Source organism: Myotis daubentonii, chromosome 8 (genome assembly GCF_963259705.1).
Source record: "Myotis daubentonii chromosome 8, mMyoDau2.1, whole genome shotgun sequence".
NCBI lineage: Eukaryota > Metazoa > Chordata > Mammalia > Chiroptera > Vespertilionidae > Myotis > Myotis daubentonii.
The window spans coordinates 91,033,523-91,054,763 of record NC_081847.1 but is presented as its reverse complement, the minus strand read 5'-3'; the positions used below and the strand labels follow the sequence as shown (position 1 = coordinate 91,054,763).

The window sequence follows — 21,241 nt, the reverse complement described above, 5'->3', positions numbered from 1 at the left end:
AAATATCACAGGTGATGAAAATGATAAAAATAAGACCAAAGCCAATAACATTATGGGATTTGATATCATAGATTGGATTTAAACTTGTCTCTGTTACATTCTTCCAGGGACTTTTTTATTCATTTACTCAGAATCTATATATTGAATCCTAACCAAATGTCAGCCATTGTACTGGGTTCTAGGGTTACATCAATGACAAAGTCTGACAACAGAGCTTACATTTATGTAATTGAGTTAAGAACAATAATGTCAAACAAAATCATTCCTTTATTTTTACCCAGTTTTCAATAACCTTAGGAAAATCCCTAAATATAAAAGGCTGAATGCACATTGAAGTTCCTTTTAGCATTATCTATAATAAATATCAAAAGCAATATCGATAACAGGCATTGACAGATGTATGAATACATACACTGCCACAAAGGAGATAGAAAACATACTCATCACCACAGAGCGACCCTGCACCCTTCTGTAGTCATTACTACAGCTCTAGCTCAGCCCCAGGCACCTGCCGATGAAAATGCTGCTGGATTCTGATGCACCACCTTTTCTATCAAATTCACTCAAAAATTAGTCCATTGTTTTGAAATACTGGTTGGTTGGTTGGTTGGTCAGTTGGTTGGTTGGTTAGATGAAATAAACGGCAAGGGTAGAGCGATTAAGTTGAAACAAATAGCAAATCTCCCTACCCCTGTGTTCAGTCAAGGAACACAGTAACTTACTGAAACTTTGAAGGACAAGAAGAAAGCACACTGGAATATCTGCTTGTGAAACAAACGTATTTCACCTTCTTATTGAAATGAAAATTTCCCCGCCTCCAACAGCACCACTTCCCTCTCCCGTGAGTGGTTGGTGGCTGTGAGTTTGGGAATATGCTGCTTTCTCACTAAGAAATTTTTGTAGAAATGATTTACTAACCTGCTCCCAATCTGTTCATTTTGTCAGCCCATAAAAGGAAAAGCACAAACATATTTGAAGAAGAAAGACAATAAAACCACCAAAAAAAATAAAAATAAAAATCTAGCTCTCATATAAGAAATGTGAAAAACAAAACAAAAAAACAAACAAACAGTAGTCTAGGACTGCCTCCCAGAGCTTGTAACGCAGCACTGGCCAATGCAGACACAAGGTGGTGTTCACTGTCCAGTTTTTCAGGAGCACTAACCGTCATAACAGTTTGATTTACAAAAGGAGTCACCGGCAAGGGAGAACTGGGGAAGTTACTGAATGAATGGGATAAAGACATTGAAATAACTATTGATGCAAAAAGGAAATAGTTTCGTATTGCCCAACAATGACTACATTAAATTTATGAATGATTTCTTCCATTTTGAACCTTGTTACAGATGGTCTTCAAAGAACTTGTACTGGTACAATTAATATTGATCTTCAAGGTTCTGATTGGCCAACTTCTGAAACCACTCCAAAATATAACACCGACAATGGAGGTGGAACTGGTACTGGTGGTGGTACAGGTGAACTTACTACTGGTGAAGTCACTGTCGACACACAAAGCAACAATGGCAATGTCGATGGAGGTGTAACAAATGGGTATGATAGAGAACCCATAGGCGTACCCATGTTTCCAGATAATGTACATTTTGGTCCCGCTGGCATTGGACTGCTCATCATGGGATTCTTGGTCCTAGGATGTAAGTACTTTAACAGCCAATCTGCAGGTACCCCCCACCCCCCCAAAAATTGGGAGACATTTTCTGATCTTTTGATAAAATGCATTTTAAAAATTCTTATTGTGTTCAATTATCAAGATACTTCCATGTCTAGTGCTGGATTTATGAGATTTTTAAAAAATCCAATTGCTTGGCCAGGGAAGATAAAAACTTCTTTCACATTCAATCTCAATGTGATGGGAAGTCCCATAATAGGCAGGTCCCACTGCTATCGGAGCAGAGAAGACAATGAGAAACAACTGATTGGAATGGCCAGGAAAGCCTACAGCAGCGGTTCTCAACCTGTGGGTCGCGACCCCTTTGGGGGTCGAACGACCCTTTCACAGGGGTCGCCTAAGACCATCGGAAAACACATATATAATTACGTATTGTTTTTGTGATTAATCACTATGCTTTAATTATGTTCAATTTGTAACAATGAAAATACATTTTGCATATCAGATATTTACATGACGATTCATAACAGTAGCAACATTACAGTGATGAAGTAGCCACGGAAATAATTTTATGGTTGGGGGTCACCCCAACATGAGGAACTGTATGAAAGGGTCGTGGCGTTAGGAAGGTTGAGAACCACTGGCCTACAGGGAATGCCTGTGTGTGGAGCTTTTCATTAACACCTGTTCCTATGAACACATTCAGGACACAACATACTGTCCTCCAGGTGGCGGGTGGGAAGGTGCAGGCAGGTCCAAGAAGAGTGCACAGACTTTCCCTCGTGTCTCTGGAACCTGGGCTGGCCCAGCATTTCCCTCTCTCTCATCACTATCCTTACTCCATTCCCCTACCCACCTGCCCTCTTCCTTTTTTCTTTCCCTCCTTCCTTATTGTTTAAAAAATGTGCACATCCTTTTCTTCATCCACTCATTCATTCCAAATCGCTATTTAAGATCATATTATGTAAGAAGCTCTGGGCTAGAAACTTCTAACTGATTGAGAGTAAAAGACAGTGTGAAACAGCGTAAGGTTCTCTATTTGTGCCTGAGTAATTTCAAGAAAAGATATTGAAGGGCAAATAAGAGCCTCAAAGAGGATAATTGCTTGAAGCATGAACAAGATGTTACTGTTGAAATATAAAGGCAGGCATGTGTGAAAGGAGAAAAATAAAGACAAAACACCAAACATGTGGACTGGCCTACCAACTTTCTTTTTTCTCTCTTTCCCTATTTTCCTGAGTAACAGGGAGAAGAATCATCTGTGTTCATAGTACGATACTATTTGTAACCTGAATCTGAAATAACAAATTAAAATTTATTGCAATCTAGTATACTGAAGCGCACATTGATTGTAGTATCTCACCATTATACAGTTTATTTTCTATAACATTCATAATAATTTTAGGATCAAATGGGGTTATATTAGGGATTCAAATTTAATCACAAAAAGTAAGTTTTTCTTTTGTGGCCCCTCTGCTAATTCCAATATTCCTCTCCTGTCACCTCCAGTGGTCCCATTCTTGTTGATCTGCTGTGACTGTGGAGGCGCCCCTGGTGGCGGAGCCGGCTTCGAGCCTGTTCCTGAATGTTCAGAAGGGGTAATGCATCCGTGGGCAGTGGAAGGACCTGGGCCTGAGCCTGGGGTAAGTGCCAATCTGTAAGAAATGACCTGCGGTAGTCACCTAAACTCAGTCTTCTGCATGCTAGCCACGGGGGGCACTGGAGAGAAAGCAGAGGTACCTGCAAATTAGATGGGCGTAACCAGGGAAGGCTTTCTGAATGCAGTTCCGGTTTCACATGGATCTCAAAAGTTTCCTCAGTAACATTCTTTCAGAGCATCGGAGATAATTTGAGAACTAACCCAATGTGTAACTAGAGAAAGAAAAGAGTCGTTACCAATGGGAAGATGTTGTTTCTTGTCTTTTAGATTATCACCACCATCCCTATACCACAAATTCCACCAGGAGGGAATATAATCCAATGTGTTGACACTTCAGGTACAATTTCCTTTTATTTTAACAACTCAAATGACTCAGAAGGAATGGTGTTCTCTCTTTGCATACCTCACTGTTTCTCAATTATTATATTTGTCTTTAAAATTGTTTCTATTCTTCCTTTTAAAATGACTAATTTACATATTAAATGGAAAGGGAAAACCTACAGTAATTGTTATTCTTATGTGTTGAATTTTTTACATCTTCTTCAATCATCAGAGAGTGCTTAGGAAATGGCCTGATTAGGATGTCTATGCGTAGAAAAGAATAACTGAGTTGTAACCACGAGTCTATTTTGGGCATAGGTTTTTGTGGTGTATTTTTTGTCTAAGTAAAGCCAATCTTATGTACCCCCAAAAATGCTAATTAGAATGAAAGAACAACTCTATTACAATAGATCTGTGCTCATTTATTGAGACTAGATTCCACCTCCACAATTCATGAATGGTTCAGAATCATGCTGGCTTCCGCTGTCATCATGACAAAACTAAAAACTGCATCCATTCTCAGCATCAGCCTAAAGGTTGACCTGAAAAGATTTGTCCAGTTTCTCAGACTGAAAGTAAGTGGAGGAGACACTATCAACATCTTTTAACGCTCTCCTCTGAGGCGTGTGCACGTGGTGGAGTTTGTCCAGGCACCTGGGTGAGACGGTCGGTACAACCGGCCCTACGACAGAGGTCTAGGGCAGTTCCCAGGCAGAACCCAGGGAGAAGGCGCATTTCACAGTACGCGAATAACTGTGACTCCAATAAAAAGAGCAACTGATTTTTAGAAACCTCGTATCTTTGAAAAGAGTTGTGCCATCTTTTCTTTTTTTCAAGGTAAATACATATTGATTCTCTTATTTTTCTCTCAGCCTTTCTCAAACTAGTAACCATGACTTTTCCACGTTGACTCTTTAAAATGGAAGGAGTATAGGAATATTTATAACTTGTAGAACTGGACCTTATGCAAAGCATGGACGTGCTAGTATTTAAAACCATATCTCCTCCTCATGCCTCCATTGTTGTTAAAATCAAACCAATATCGCCCCCCTCCCACGTCAAAAGTAGAAACTTTTATATCTTCCTGCTCACTGATACCCAATCAGTTCTAAGACTTTGTTTATACATTGAGTCTCTCAGTAAGTCTACAAATATTTACACAGACCTCCACAAAGCACAGTGAAAGGCACCAAAGTAACAGCCGTCTGGAAACGCCCTGTCCCTAAAATCATGATATTTAAAATAGTAAAGCATGGGACACCTATCATGTCAGCACTGCTCCTGTCCACGGCACCTCCACAATCCAGGCCATGGCTTTACCTCCCCTGCTGAGAATACTGCGAGGCTTCCATGCTCCCTCACATCCACGTGCAGATTCAAGGCTCCCAGGCAGACCTTTCCCCTCGCCATCGCCATGGCTTCTCTGAAAGCGTGGTCCTGGGGCTTCTCCTGGGGCCCTGTGCTTCTAATATAGTACATTCGGGTGTTCTTATACCACTGCACTTTTAGAATGTAGGTCATTTCCCCCCAATTTTTGTTAATTTAAAATCAAAGTCCTCTTAATAACTATGTATGGTGCCAGTTGGGTACTGGAAATATCAGGGGGAGTGCTGTAAATCTAATCAATATGTTGTACAGCAGAAACTAATACAAAATAATATTGAATGTAAACTGTACTTGAAAAATTTTTTAAATAAAAATATGTAAAGCATAGGTTTTTGTAACCACTATGCAGCCCCTTGCTTCTAGCTCAACATATAGTTACCAACAAATAATTAACAATAATTACCCCAAGTTACCAAGTTAATTGATACTATTATTTTGAACTGAATATATTTATAGTTCCTGTATTTAAGTATCATTTTCTTTTTTACTTTTTACTTTGCTCACAAATGCATACTTAAATGAAGAACTATACATAAAAGTAAGGTACTAATTTCTAGTCTACAGCAACTACATAAAGTAAATTTAAACCTTCACTTTCAGGGGTTTATACAAATGAGTACGGTGGCAGAGAAATGCAAGAGATGGAAGGAGAAGAAAGAATGACAGGATTTGAACTAGCGGATGGAGTTAAATCATCAGGAGAACCTGAGATCTGTCAAGAATATTCTGGAACATTAAGAAGAAATTCTATGAGGGAATGTAGAGAAGGTCTGAACATGGACTTTATGGAAAGTTACTTCTGCCAGGTAAGGGCTCTGTCCCATGCCTTCCTCCCCGTCTAGCCAGCACCCACTGCTGTACCCCGGGCTCCCACTGCTCCCCGGGGGCTTTGGCAGGCATCTCCTCACCAGGCTCCCAGCCCCCATGGGTGATGGCGCTGCTAACACTATAGCTAACCCGCTCGCCGAGGCCTGCTGCTCCCCCACTCAGGAACAGCCACCGGCTCCCAGCTGTGTTTTGCCTATGGCATGAAGTCTAAATCCCTTCACATGGCAAATAAGCTTATTCACAGATGGACCCCTGTGAATACACGTCTCCAACTCCTCTTTCCTACCAATCCCACTTGTACAAATAAACCTAAAAAAAAGCACAATTTTGTGTACTTCAAATTCAGCATTTTGAAGTACCTCCTCCTGACTTGGATACAAAATAATTCATGTGATTTTTGTGTGTGTGCTTTTGTGTCCAAAGTACACCATTATAAAGTCCACCTAAATAAATTTTTAAAATCAAGATATAGGAGCTCCAGTGGCGCAATCGGTTAGCGCGCGGTACTTATAAAAATCAAGATATATTATTGGAATTACAGTTAAAATAACTTCTAAGCAAATTATTTCATGCAGTTATATGATTTTTAGAACACCTCTAGTAGAGGCTAGAATTTTGTTTTTTCTATTTTTCTTTGGTAATGCCCTGTAAAAAAAACTTAAGATAAAGACTTCTATTGTTGTTAAATATGTATTCATGACTTGTTTTCTCTCTCCTCTGCAAATTTAGAAAGCATATGCTTATGCCGATGAAGACGAAGGGCGCCCGTCCAATGACTGTCTGCTCATATATGATATCGAAGGTGTGGGTTCCCCCGCTGGCTCTGTGGGCTGTTGTAGCTTCATTGGAGAAGACTTTGATGACAGTTTCTTGGATACACTGGGGCCTAAATTTAAGAGGCTGGCAGATATCAGCCTGGGGAAAAATGTCGAATCATATCCAGATTTTGATCTCCCTTGGCCTGAGAGCACTGAACCGATTTACCCTCAGCAGGGATCAGAGCCCGTTGCTAGCGGACGCCCACCCATCTCCCCATGCTATGGCACGACTACGGTCATTTCTGAGAGTGCCTACCCCTCTGGCCCTGGTGTTCAGCATCCTATGTCCATTCCTGACCCCCTGAGCTATGGTAATGTCACTGTGACTGAGTCCTACGCCACCTCTGGCACTCTGAAGCCCTCTGTCCACATCCATGACAACCGGCACGCCTCCAACGTGGTGGTGACAGAGAGGGTGGTCGGCCCCATCTCTGGTGCCGACTTGCATGGGATGCTCGAGATGCCTGACCTAAGAGAGGGGTCAAACGTCATAGTGACAGAAAGGATAATAGCTCCAGGTTCAAGTCTACCCACCACTCTGACCATCCCTGATCCCAGAGAGTCTTCCAACGTGGTAGTGACAGAAAGGGTAATCCGGCCAACTTCTGGCATGATGGGCGGCCTGAGTGTGCACCCCGACCTATCCAATGCCCACAACGTGATTGTGACCGAGAGGGTTATGTCTGGCTCTGGCGTAACTGGATTTAGTGGCCCAGCGGGGATCCTTGGTGGCAGTGGCACAGTCGGCAGTGGCCTGGTTGGCAGTGAAGCTGGAATAGGTGGTGGTGGCTTCGGGCTGAGCAGCCTGGGGGGAGGCGGAGGCCTGAGTAGCAGCATGGGGGGGACAGCCACCATCGGCCATATGAGGAGCTCCTCTGACCATCACTTTAGCCAGACCCTTGGATCCACTTCCCCGAGCACAGCCCGAAGTCGAATCACCAAGTACAGTACCGTGCAATATACTAAGTAGCCAGGGTCCCAGCACACTTTTCCTCAGGGATTGAGCGTTAGCTCCAATTCCCACCCCCAAAAAGCTGACAATGGGATTTGTGATGAGCAACCAGGTGCTAAGGAAAGTGTGGAGCACCGTTTCCTCCAACCACCAGGAGGAAAACAGATGGAAACGGGTTGTTGGGCAAGAGGTCTCCTTAGCATGGGTTCACTCTTTTCTTGTATTAGTCCCAATGGAGTCACGAGACAGCATTCTCTGTGCGTCTGTGTGGCCTGCAGTGCATCTCCAGCAGGTGGAAGAAAACGCAGCCAGGTAAAAGCGCTGGCCTTCACATGGCAGTTGGCATCAATCTCTTGCTATTTTTTGACTTGCTATGCACTTCCTGCAATATTTAAAAAGAACTACACATGCACTATGTGTTCATGTATGTGGGAAGAGTTTGAAATTTGTGCCAAATGCCCTGTCAGTTTCATAGATAATATAAATAAAAACCCAACCACATAGTCAGACCACGGTTAACCATTAAAGAAACAAGAATCTGGCACCACAGCCAAGTCCACAAGCCACCAAGCGCTCCGACCTTAATAACTGCACTGGGTCAGACAACCCACAGATGAGGGACTGTTTTCTGGGAGGGAAGTTCCATAGAGAGTGGCCACAGGGCGAGGTCCATTTGGGGTAAACTGACCCATTTGCTCTGAGTCTGAATCTTGAGATGGGGCTGCAGCTAGAATTCTTCTGTCAAGACTTTCCTGCTTCTAGTTTGTGTTTAGTGTAGATGCAATAGTGACTGATACCGCCTACTGGGGAGGTGGCAGGATTTCACACCCATGTCTCCCTTCCCTGCTGCAGCTCTGACTTAAGAAAGGAAAACTGCCAAGTGTGCTTCTCAGACTGAAGCAGAGGTTGTCCTCTCTAGTGGCAGGTCACCTCCCCAGGAAGCAGGTGGGAACTGCGCTGTATTCTCAGATTGTGCGTTTAGTTAAGTGTTCTTCATTTATATTCAGCTCTCTACTATACAGCTCCTCAGTTAAAATGGTTTACTTAAGCTGAGCTGCATGGTTAAGCTTTGGGGGAATTTTTTAAAGGTTATCCTTAAAAAGTGTTTAGAACATGTAAAATGTTTGCTGGGGTAAGTTAGAATTGTTCCGTCAAGTAATACTGAACTGTTAGTTTGAATTGAATTTACTACTTTTTTGAATAGCCCTCTGCTGCTATTTTGAAGGGATCAACTAGGAACTTTTAACAGAGTCAATGATATTGTGTTAACACGAATGAAATTGTACTAGACAATCCCATTTCATTATTCTATCCCACTGCCAACTGACTTTTCGCACTAGCATAAACTTTACATTTCTGATTTGTCAATATGTTCTTGGTTTACACATGCTCCAATTTATAGATTCCAAATTATATCCTATGGCATATTTTTCTAGCTCTAAATTTTAGTAATGTACATTTCTGTGTGTTTGCTATACAGTATTACCTGGTTAAAGGTCTGTAAATAGAATCAAAGCATTGTTAGCCAGAAGTAAATTTACCATTGCATGGTAAAGGAACCTTTTTTTTTTCGTTTCTAAATCCTATGAGAATATGAGTTCATTAAAATAAAACTGGATATGACAATATCTTGTAAGGATTATTACCCCCATTATTCAAGTTTCCCAAGGTTTTACAGATCAAAGAATATTCAACTTCCAACTCTTGTCAAAAGGGGTTGGGGAATGAATTATTTCACCTATAGCTGTTCTGCTCTATGTTATAGCAGATGATGTCAATATTTTCAAATCCACAATATACATCTTATTTGAACTCTGTTGACTATGTACTGGTAAAATTGTGATGTTCTGTAGCATGCCAAATGCAGAGGTGTAAATAAAGGCATTCACTGGGAGTCTTTCTTTTATTTCTTTCTCCCATTTGGGGGTTCCATTAATGATGGGTCATTTTTCCAGAAATAAAGTCAAAGGGCATTTATTCAAATATACTTGAGTATACTTGGACCCAGGAGTTTGAAGAAAAAAATAATTATTAATCAATTATTAGTTAATAAATTAAAGGGAGTGGTCACAAGTAGTTTTACTTGTTCCTTTGATATGACATGTCATAAAAAAGTGTTTTCTTGAGACTCCTGGTATCTTCAGGTATGTTTTTAGGTTGTCTAACAAATGCCAGAGTGACCATCTTTAATAACTATTGATATTAAGATCCATCAGTTACATAAAACCATGGAAATACAAGAAAAAATAGCAGTGTTCTTCATCAATCTTTCTAGGAAGATACTTTCAAATTCAATTGTTTTGGGGGGTGGGGCTCTTTTTTAGGATTACACATTGATATTCTTTTTATTCCTACATTTTTTAAATTGCCTTTTAAGACCTCAACCATTATAACAGTCCTTTGAAGGCATGTTATTTTCAGTGAACAGCCTTTGGGGGAGAATTCCAGTCTTCCCTTTAGGTGCTTTATTCTGAATCATAGACCTTAGGTTGTCCCATAGACCTAAGAAGTAGACTTTATTTTATAAGGGAATAATCATCATTCAAATCCACATCACAAGCTGGATCTCAGATCAATTTGTCTTAACAAAAAAGAAGAAATAATGATTTAAATGTTATGTATACATAGTTCAAAACAGCGTTTAAAGTTTACAAAGTATCTGACTTCTACAGAGACAGTCCTTGGGGACAAAAATTAGTGCATTATAAATATTTATTTGATTATTTAATATCAACCAAAATACCGTCCCGAGCTCTTTTGACATTGAATTCCAGATATATCTGCTACATATCATTAACCTCTAGGTTACTTGATCTAACTGTATTTGCCCTGAAACATTTATAGAAAAAAAAAAAAAGTCTGTATTTAGGGCTATGTATTGTTCTTCATCAGAACATGTTTTATATTCATGTATAAAGTTCTTAGTCTCATAATCTTCATTCAAGTAATGTTCTGACAGAATTTTAATTATAGAGCTTCAAAAATTACATATTCACTCTGACTCTATGTTTTTAATTATGTACACAATTCATTTCTGGATTTACATCAACATTTGAATGTCAGCCAATTTAGTAGGAGGTTAAAGGTGTAATGATCATTGGCTAAAATGGCCATAGCTATTTGGGAAAGACATTTGAAACCCAAACAAACTTTTAAAAGTACTGCCTATTTTCTCATGCCCATTTAATAAATTCCAACCTTTTTGGGATTTTTAGTATTTCTAAGACCTGCTTCACATTGCACGGAGTACACAGTCCACCTAGATGACTAGCACCCAGGAAACAGAATCTGTCTCCCAGTTCCAGGTTATTCAATTTGTGTTAGCACAGAAGTATGGGTGAACCAACCTATTAGCCATCAAATATGTTTAACACAGTCATCTATCATTTACCTACAGTCTCTCCACGTAGTTATATTAGAATTACTACACACGTCACCACTAAGCTGTACTTAGTCTAACTAGTTTTTCTTTTGCTATTTTACAAATATTTTAAAACTCTAATGGTGATCTTTGATAATGCTTAAAACAAGGTGCTTGCCTTCCAGTTTCAACATAAACGTTTGTGAATGATTTGGGTACCAGTTCCTTGCTTGGTCACCTATTGGCTCTTTTAAGCTGGTTTGTAGTTTCCAAAGAGTTATGTTGACAGCCATAAAGTGATTAACACTGTTTTATTATCCTTTCTGGATTGTCAGGGGGCTGGGGAATAATGAGAGGCTAGCAAAGCTAGTTGTTATTTTCAGCCCAGACAAGTGAAGAATTTTTTAACGCTTCACACTGTTAACATTTATTTTCACCGTTTCTTGCCTTTTCCGAGCTCATGTCTCTGGAGCGCTGCTCAGTCATGTCGGAGCGCAGCCGTTGCAGCCCCGCACGAATAAGTCCATGACCAACAGCTTGTACTTTTAGCATCTTTATGCTTTTTCCTTTCTTTCTTCCTTTGCTACTCTAATTTTTTATTGTTGTGTACACTAGCATTTCATTGCTTTTAGAATGGCGTTTCTTTTTATTTGCGTTTGAAGTCGGACCCTTCATCTGTATTGGGGCACATCTCCTCTTTGCTCTCTGGCCACTTTCTGGACCATTATCGCCTCCAGCTTGCACAAAACCTCAGCCTTTTCAGACACATGGGATCTGCTTATACCCCCTCCCTTCGGTCTCCACATGCCATGTACTGACCTCTGTCTTAATGTCCCCTTTTACTGAAGACTCATATTCTGGCCACGGAAGCCTGGTCACAGACTTCTCCGATTCTGAGGGTGTTCATAGGGACCTCAATGACCACATAGGTGAGGCACTTGACACCCAATCCTTAGTCCCTAGACCCCCATCCTCCCCACTCCCCCTCAGCCACCCCCTTCCTTGGCATAACCCAGCATGGCTGCCTCCCTTTTACTTCCGCCTTATCGCCCCAGCTCACGTGCTTAAGTCATTAAGGAATTGTTGCAATTCCTCCCCTTCATCAAAACTCCCATGAGTTTCATTGGACTCCCACCACTTTCTCACTGGCTGTTAGCGTCACTTCCCTCCTTATCTAATCAGGCTTTCCGAGTCCTACTCTAGTCACCTCTTGGTGACTACCTTGGGCCTCCTGGCCCTGCTATCCCACTTACATATCCCAAATCTCTCACCCTCCAGCTCTGTCTGCACACAAACAACTAAACAGATGATTCGAGTGAGCTGACTTTTTCATTTTAAGCACGGGATCTCAATCACCGAGTAACATCTCCGGCAGCTTTACAATCCTGATTCTGTGACAGGCGTCCCCTCTCATTAGACTGCATTACTATTCCATGCCTTCTTTGTCCTCGAACCTCCCACACCTCCTCTTTCCTTCTCATTCCTCGTTGGTGATCTAATCCTATTGTTTACTGAGAAAACAAGTCATCAATCTCGAATCCACTCATCTTCCTCTGCGAAACCTACACATCCACCTGTACGCACACTCATTTTCCTCGCCTATTACAATGGAGTTAGTGTCCTACTCATAAAAAGACAATCCCCATTTGTGCTCCAGGACTTTGCTCCTTCCCTAGTTCGTTCGTTCTCTCTCTCTCTCTCTCTCTCTCTCTCTCTCTCTCTCTCTCTCCTGCAGCATTTTCATCACCACCCCTCCTTGTACCAACTACCTCACTTTTAATTTACTTGTTTCACCAAACTTCTTAAGACTCCTGCACAGATGCTTTCTTTTCTTTCTCATGTCCCATCAGACTTCCACCCTCACCCATCAGTCCATCAGAATGGCCCTTGTCAAGTTTGTCCAAGACCTACACATTGCCAAACACAAGGCCCACTTTTCTGTCCTTGTCTTTCATAACTTCCAGGAAGAATCTGAAATTCTCTCTTCCTTGAAACACTTCTTTCTTGGCTTTTATATATAACACTATCCTTTCAGGATATTACTTATGCTGTATTGGTCATTCTCTAATTTTTTGTTCCCCGCCTACTCACCTTTTAAATGGTGATATTCCCCTAAAGTTTGGTCCCAAGACCTCTCCTCTCAACATTCTACACTGTTTCTATGAGACCTCATCCAAGCCCCTGTTTAAGATGTTCAAAATTTAACTTATCATTTTACCACCCAAATACTCTCATCCCAGTGAATATGATCTCACTGACCCATTGTTCAAGCCAGAAACTAAGCAATTCTCCCGGATTTCAACCTTTTCTTCACCCTTTACATTTGATCCACTAGGTCCTATTGATTCTATAACCAACATATATCTCAGTCCACCTAATAATCTCCATCCCCATCCACCACCACACTACCAGAACTGCCTCTTAAGTAGTCTCTTTACTTCCATTTATCTTCAAATAATTTTCTACATATGAGGCAGGTGGCCTTTGGAAATATAAATTACATTAAATAAATTCTCTATTTTAAGAATTGCAATGGATTTTCTTTGCACACCCAAGAATAGCCTATAGGGGCCTGCCTGGTCCGGCATGAAAGATGGTGGCTTGGACTAGGATAAGTTGTGATAAAGGTGAGAAGAAATAGACTGAGGAACTGCTTTGACCTTTATTTGCAACTGGTATGCACTCTGCATGGAACATTTTCCTCCTCGTTTTCATCTGGTTGCCTCCTTTCATCTTTAGGTAGCAATTTAAGTATCATCTCCTCAGAAACCCTGTCCTTGACCAACGTGTTCATTCATTCATCATTTAATTATTCACACAGCAGATGAATGCCTAACAGTTGTGCCAAGCAGTGATGATATGACAGTGAACAAAACAATCCGTCTTGTCGTGGAGCTTGTATTCGGGATGTGGAGGGGCCCGAGGTTTGACAGTAAACAAGAAAATATATAGCGAGTTAGATGGCAGTAAGTGGTCAAGAGAAAATAAAGCAGGGCACGTAGGCTAGGGAGAGCAGGATGGGAGGGGTGTTCTTCATCGGGGAAAATTCTGGGCGGGCACACACTTGGGGTGTTCAAGGAAGAAGCCAGAGACCCACGTGGCTGGAGAGAGTGAAAGAAAGCAGTTAGAAATGAAGCCTGAAAGGTAACAAGGGGTGAGACCGTGGGACCTAGCAGGCCACGGGAAGAACGCTGACTTACTCTACATGCAACGGAAAGCTTGGGCAGACAGGGGCTCTGCTCAGATTTGTGTTTTTAAAAGGCCACTCTACCTGCAGTGCTGAAACTCTTGGAAGGAAATCACAGAATCACGATTAGTTAGGAAGCTTCTGAAATAACCCAGGTGAGTGAGTGGTTGTTGTAACCTATAGTTAGCTTTACTCCGAGGGACTCCTACTCCCTGGTTTGTTGGCAACAGGTTGGTAGCCAGTAAGTAACAAAAGTAAAACAAAAACCTTAGGCAGTTTAGTAAAGCAACATTTAAAAAGAAATTGTAAAAAGGGCCCTGAGCAATCAATTAAATTCAAATCTCATTATAAAACGTCTTGGAAAAACTCAAGTATAATAACTACAAACGGAGAATAGCAGCTGAGTCAAAAAGCTCAAAAATCATACCAGTTTCTGGGCATGTGCTTGGTGATTGAGTTCAAATAAGACAAATTTCAGCTGCCCCTGGGACTTACTTTTCTCGATTTTACAAACAAAGCTTAATTATGACAAACTTGGTGCATTCCAGTCATCTTCCCTCCGACAAAACCTAGGACAGCCCTGACTCATTTTCCAGAACTGCTCAAAATGTCAAGATTTGATTCTTACTGAGGTTCATATCTGGTTGGACCCAGAATGTAATGTGTCACATTTTCAAAGAAAACTATTTCTCTGCAATCAAATTAGTAGATATCACTTTAAAAATAAATGCCAGTTTCTGCTTGATAAATTACTGATGTGGGTTTGTCAGTTTCTTTGGATCACATCTTAGATTGGGTTCACCCAGAGGTAGGCCCTGAAAGAGAATTTGAGGGCCACCTAGAGGGGCAGGGTAAGTGAAGGAACTACTGGGGGGGCTGGGGAGATGAGACAGGAAAGGGAAAGCAGCCGATGACATGTGAGCTATCAGCCAGTTACCACCATGGGCAACCGAGCCTCAGCCCTCCTGGAGAAAACCCTGGGAACCCGTGCAGTTAAACTCAGACACTGCAGAGTTAAAGCATCCCAGAAATGAGGGAAATTGTGTATTTAGACAAAGCTACCACCAGTTAATAGTTAAGGGCTGCCTCTGGGGACAGAATCCGCTGTGCCTGCTGTACAGACGGGCAAAGTGGCTGTGGCACCAATGAATAGAGAAACACAAGCACTGGCAGTTAGAATTTGGGTGTGTGGGCACAGAAACGATAAGGGAAAAGGGCAAAATATGGAGAGGGCACCGCAGGGTCTGTTACAACCACTGGTATCCTCTGCCCCACGGTCTGGCGAAATATGCAAGAGGAAACCTCAGAAGTTTCTGACTTGACAGGTCTTTCTTGAACATTGTGCTGTAAACAGAATGGACATAAGCTAAAATATTGATAGGTTGGGTAATAAAACCCAATGGTATGAAATGGGAAAGTCTTCAGGTCCTTGTAATTAATAATGTACCTTTATGATATTGTGACATTGGTGTTAATTAGATGCGTCTACCCTCAGAGTGTTTAGACATATAATCACTCTCCTCTGATACATGACTGAGCTTTACTGTTACACACTGAGGAGTGACCTTAATAGATAACTGGTTTTGATGTCTATTTACTTTCAGAAAGAAGGGCTAGGAGTCAATTACTAAAGACATCATTTTTATAGGCATAACCCCAATATTTTAATAACTGATTTCTAGCCATCATGCCAATTCATTCAATCTCTAAGGCATGTGCTTGCACCTAGCTTATTATAAAGCTACACCAAAAATTGTTCATCATTAGTTGGATATGGAACTAATTAAATAACAAATTTTGAATTAATGTGTGATGCTCAGAGGTCAGGACAGTGACAAGCAAAAACAGTAATTATTTCTTGAATACACGAGTGAATGCCATCCATTCACTACTCAATTTTTCTAAAATCCATCCTTGCATTGACAGTCCATGTGAGAACTGAGCCCCCAGATTACATCATATTGCTTGTCAAATTCCCACCATTCCTAATAAAATTTCATTTTCTGAATTGTTCTTTCGTACAATGATGCCTCTTCTCAATGTATAGGACATATTTAGTAAAATATATGTTCATGATAAATATTCTTAGTAAATTATGAGTAGACTTCTTAACTTTATACAAACTATAAAATCCAGAAAGAAAACATCATATTTAATGGTACAACACTAAAAGCTTTTTCTATGAAAAAGAGAAATAAAATAATGATGCTCACTATCAATATTGCATTTAACATTTTACCAGTGATTCAAAAGTAGAGGGGAAAGATTATAGGGACTGGAAAGAAAGAAACAAAATATCTTTATTGTCAAATTAAATCATGATGTAGTTAAAATCCAGAAGAATCTTGAATTTTTAATATCAATCAAATTAAAAATAAGGGTTTAGCCAAATGAACTAACAAGACAAACAAAAACCATAGTTACAGACAACAATATGGTGGTTACCAGAGGGAAAGAGGGGTAGGTAGAAAAGAGTAAAGGGAGTCAAATATATGGTGAATTTGGGTGGTGAACACAAATGCAATATAAAGAACGTGCATTATAGAATTATACACTTGAAACCTACATAATTTTATTAACCAATGTCACCCCAATAAATTTAAATTTTTAAAAATTTTAAAAATAAACACTTTTAAAAATTTTAATAAAATATTCAATATCCATATGAGTTTTGCCAAACTGCTAAATACAAAAATCAAGAGCCAAAATCAATTGTATTTCCGTATGAAATAAAATAAATGTCAGAAACTACAATTTTAAAAAAATATATCTTATACTAGTACTAAATAAGCCTCGAAAAGGTCTCTGTCAGACTTTAACAGTGAAAAAAATAATAAAACTTTATTAAATAAAACCTAAAATTAATTACTTAAAATATTAAATAAAAGAATGTTCCTTATTTGTATATTCCAATACATGACTCAAAAGTGTGCAGTCCTAATCATAGTCTCAGTTTGCTTGTGAATCAGGTGATTCTAAAACATACAGGAAATGCTACTGGCCAAATAGCCAGAGCACTCTAGAGTTGAACAAAGTGGGAGAACTTGTTCTATGAGATGTCAAGACTTACTGTAAAGCTATGCAGTTAGAACAGCTTAGAACTCACATAAGAACAGACAAAAGGAAAAAGAGATGAAAAAGGGACACCCACAGTTATGCACACTTTCTTTATATTTCTAATATTTTATTTATTTATACTTTACTTGCACATTAGTTATTTAATGCATAATTCAGATTTATTTTTATTGGTAGTGCAGAAAGCAGTGAAAAGCATACTCTTTTCAAATGAATGTATCAGGACAGTAAGATCCACATATGAAAAATAAAGATGAAATTTATCCCAGGCCATTTACAGAAATTATCTCTAGATAACTTTGAAACAACTATGAAGGGCAATATTTTATGTGTGTGAAAGCTTTCTTAAATAAGACACCAGAGCACTAACCATAAAATAAATAAATAATAAACTGATTACTTCAAAAATAAGCAATTCTCTTCATTACAAACTATCATTTTAAAAAGAAGACAAGCCACAGAATGAGTGAAAATATTTGCAATACATGTACCCAACACATAGATATGTATGACCTAAAGAACTACAAACTATTTTAAAAGAGAACAATCTAAATAACAATAGAAAAACAACTTCAATACGCATTTAACAAAAGAAAAATTCCAAATGATCAAGAAATTTATGCAAAAATATTGAACCCCAAATAATCCGGGAAATGAAAATGAGATACAAGTACCTATCCCACAACTTGGCTAAAATTTAAAGTCTGACAATACTTTTGGGGTCAGTGTTGGTGAGCAAGAATGCAGGCTGGCCTCACTTGGACTTTGGACCTTCAGAACTGTAAGATAATGAACTTGTGTTGTTTTCAGTCACTAGTTTGTAACAATTTGTTAACTCAGCAATAAAGAACTGATAAATAGCAGGACTGTTTATAATAGCCTGTTCTATATAAAAACAAAATCAATCTCTATTGCAAAGAAGATTTTTTTAAGTAGAAAATAGTTGCAACATATATTACCAAGGTTAATTTCTCTTACATGTGAACAGTGTTTATAAATCAATAAAGTGTGACACAGTGGGGAAAAGGGAGTAAGTGTTTCACATAAAAAGAAGCAGAAATGGCCCTAGCTGGTTTGGCTCAGTGGATTGAGCATCAGTCTGCGGCATAGCGGAGGCAGCCAATCAATGATTCTCTCTCATCATTGATGTTTCTATCTCTCTCTCTCTGCCTCTCCCTTCCTCTCTGAAATCAATAAAAATATATTTCTTTAAAAAAGAAGCAGAAATGGCTAACCCCCCTCTTCCATGAAGAGATGCTAAACATCATATTTTTTAAAAGTCCATGTTTACCTGTTGCCGTTTTTCCCTGAGCGACCCATAGGCCCAGGTTAATTTTCCTGCCTCCGTAGTTCTTAAACTTCAGTCTGCAATCTCAGAGTTACCCAGAAAGCATGTTAAAAATGAACTAATTCAAGGGTCCATCCCCAGATGCTGACTCAGCAAATCTGGGGTCAAGAACCCGCCTTTCCTGCATACTGGACCATATGATATTTGGCGCAATGGAACCAAGACATATATTTCAAGAAGCACTGCCTAGCTTTTGAGTTTCTCGTTCCTGAATTTCATCCCCAACAACTTCAGCCCAGCCCATTCAGAGCATCAAAGGTGCCCTCTATCCACATCACAACTTTGCCAAAGAGGGGCACTGCCACGGCCAGCGAAGTAGCCAGGCTGACACCTGAGTGATTATCACACTGTGGCACTGCTGCCATGGGCGTCATGAGCGGGAGTCATTTGCAAAAATATATTTTTAAGTAGAAAATAGCTGCCATAATTTCTCTTACATACCAACAATGTTTATAAATCAATAATAAAGACATCAGCGACACAGGGGGGATAAGTATGCAGCAAGCAAGTGATAAGTCTGCAGTAATACACTTTAATTACAACAGCCCAGCAGGTGTGGCTCAGTGGTTGAGCGTTGACCTATGAACCAGGAGGTCACAGTTCAAATACTGGTCAGGGCACATGCCTGGGTTGCAGACTTGATCCCCAGTGTGGGGCATGCAGGAAGCAGCCAATCAATGGTTCTCATCATTGATGTTTCTATCTCTATCTCTCCCTCTCCCTTCCTCTCTATCAATAAAAATATATTTAAAAAAAAAAAAAAAGCTAGAAGCCAGGTAATTCTTTTTGTACTTACTTGAATGACATCCCACACTGAGGACATGAAGTCACAGAGAGAATCAACAAGGCACCTCTGTCAGGGCGTATGATTTTAGGGTGTACATTAACATCCTTATTATAGTAACAGAACTCTGTAGGAAACTGACATTTAACCTCCATGATATCTAACACCCACTAAATAACCTTGTATGCTGGCACCCTTATCTCTACACATAAATTGGCTCTAATGAGGAGACAGGTTGTTTACCTTCAGTGCCATTACCTTAAGGTGAACAGTCAGGCATGTTTGCACAGCAGCTGCTCTAGGTCAAAGCCAAGACAAGCTGTGTTTACCTGCTGTCCATCTCCCGAGGCCCATGCCGATGGAAATCCTTTTGTTTGAGTCAGCTCCAGAACCTACTTGCCTACTGCATTTGACAAACATAGTTTAGGTCCATAAATATTTTTTTAAATATATATTTTATTGATTTTTTACAGAGAAGAAGGGAGAGGGATAGAGAGTTAGAAACATCGATGAGAGAGAAATATCAACCAGCTGCCTCCAGCACACTCCCTACTGGGGATGTGCCCGCAACCAAGGTACATGCCCTTGACCGGAATCAAACCTGGGACCTTTCAGTCCGCAGGCCAACGCTCTATCCACTGAGCCAAACCAGTTAGGGCCATAAATATTTTTTAAATTTCCCCTCCTTTAATATGTCCTTGGGTATTTCAATAATATCCATCGTTAGTCTGAAACCATCATAATTAGATGGAAAATTTGCCCTAACATTATGTTCACACTATTCATCCTGTAGAGATCACATTTCTTTTTTTCAAAAAGAATTTGTACTGCAACGTGTTGAATGAGCTGTCTTGTATGGCATTCCTTTAAAAATATAAACGTTAGGGCCCTAGCTGGTTTGGCTCAGTGGATAGAGCGTTGGCCTGTGGACTGAAGGGTCCCAGGTTCAATTCCGGTCAAGGGCATGTGCCTTGGTTGCAGGCACACCCCCAGTGGGTGGTGTGCAGGAGGCGGCTGATCGATGTTTCTCTCATCGATGTTTCTAGCTCTCTAGCTCTCTCCCTTCCTCTCTGTAAAAAATCAATAAAATATATTTTAAAAAATAAAAATAAAAAAATATAAACATTAGGGCACTTACTATGTTTTAGATGGATATGATGTAGAGAATGAAAATGTCCCACTATGGTGGAAGCAGGATGAGATCACATCACAGAAGCACAAGAACAATAATGAAATTCCAAGAGCATCCTTGAAAGTCGACATGCACTTTCCCATGAGCAGATGAAATGCTACTGGTTTGGTAACAAACACAAATAGGGAAACATAAGTAATAGGACAAAATTCTGCTTGCAGAGCCAGCTATTAAGCTCAATAATTTGGTAAACTATAAAATAGGTGTGTGTTTAAAAAAAAAAAAAAAGGTAACATTTAGCCATCAATTCTTTTCTATTTTGCCTTCACATATCTAGCCAATATTAGAAAATGGCTTAGTATTTATATAAATTGACTATGAAGCAGGAGGTAGTATACTTTCCCTATCATCAGCACTAATAAACCTCTAAAGTGTATAGGAGAGAAGTTAGAGAGGAGAGTTTGAATTAAATAATCTCTAAGCTATGTTCAAACATTAGCATATGTGAAGGCTGGAGCCCCACAAGAGAAACAGAAGTAGCTGCTATTTTTCTATCTAAGCTCAGAACCATGATTAAGCTTTGCCTTGAAGAGGGTTTAAATTGAAATCCTTCCCTAACGGGTTTGACTCAGTGGATAGAGTGTCAGCCTGTGGACTGAAGGGTCCCCTGTTCGATTCCAGTCAAGGACACATGCCTAGGTTTTGGGTACAATCCCCAGTAGGGGGCATGCAGGAGGCAGCCAATCAATTACTGTCTCTCAT

The 21,241-nt window shown here is 40.0% G+C and overlaps 1 protein-coding gene and 1 long non-coding RNA gene across 2 annotated transcripts in view; one reads left to right on the top strand and one right to left on the bottom strand.

The window, feature by feature from the left end:
- DSG1 (desmoglein 1) overlaps nt 1–9,486 on the top strand; it is a 32,005-nt gene extending 22,519 nt beyond the window's left edge. The window contains exons 11-15 of the mRNA XM_059707415.1: nt 1,347–1,652; nt 3,137–3,270; nt 3,555–3,624; nt 5,595–5,800; nt 6,552–9,486. Coding sequence (XP_059563398.1) covers nt 1,347–1,652; nt 3,137–3,270; nt 3,555–3,624; nt 5,595–5,800; nt 6,552–7,610 — 1,775 coding nt within the window. The 3' untranslated portion in view covers nt 7,611–9,486. The remainder of the gene's footprint in view (nt 1–1,346; nt 1,653–3,136; nt 3,271–3,554; nt 3,625–5,594; nt 5,801–6,551) is intronic.
- LOC132240056 (uncharacterized) overlaps nt 1–21,241 on the bottom strand; it is a 397,852-nt gene that overhangs the window by 204,538 nt on the left and 172,073 nt on the right. The gene's annotated exons all lie outside the window — the stretch shown is intronic.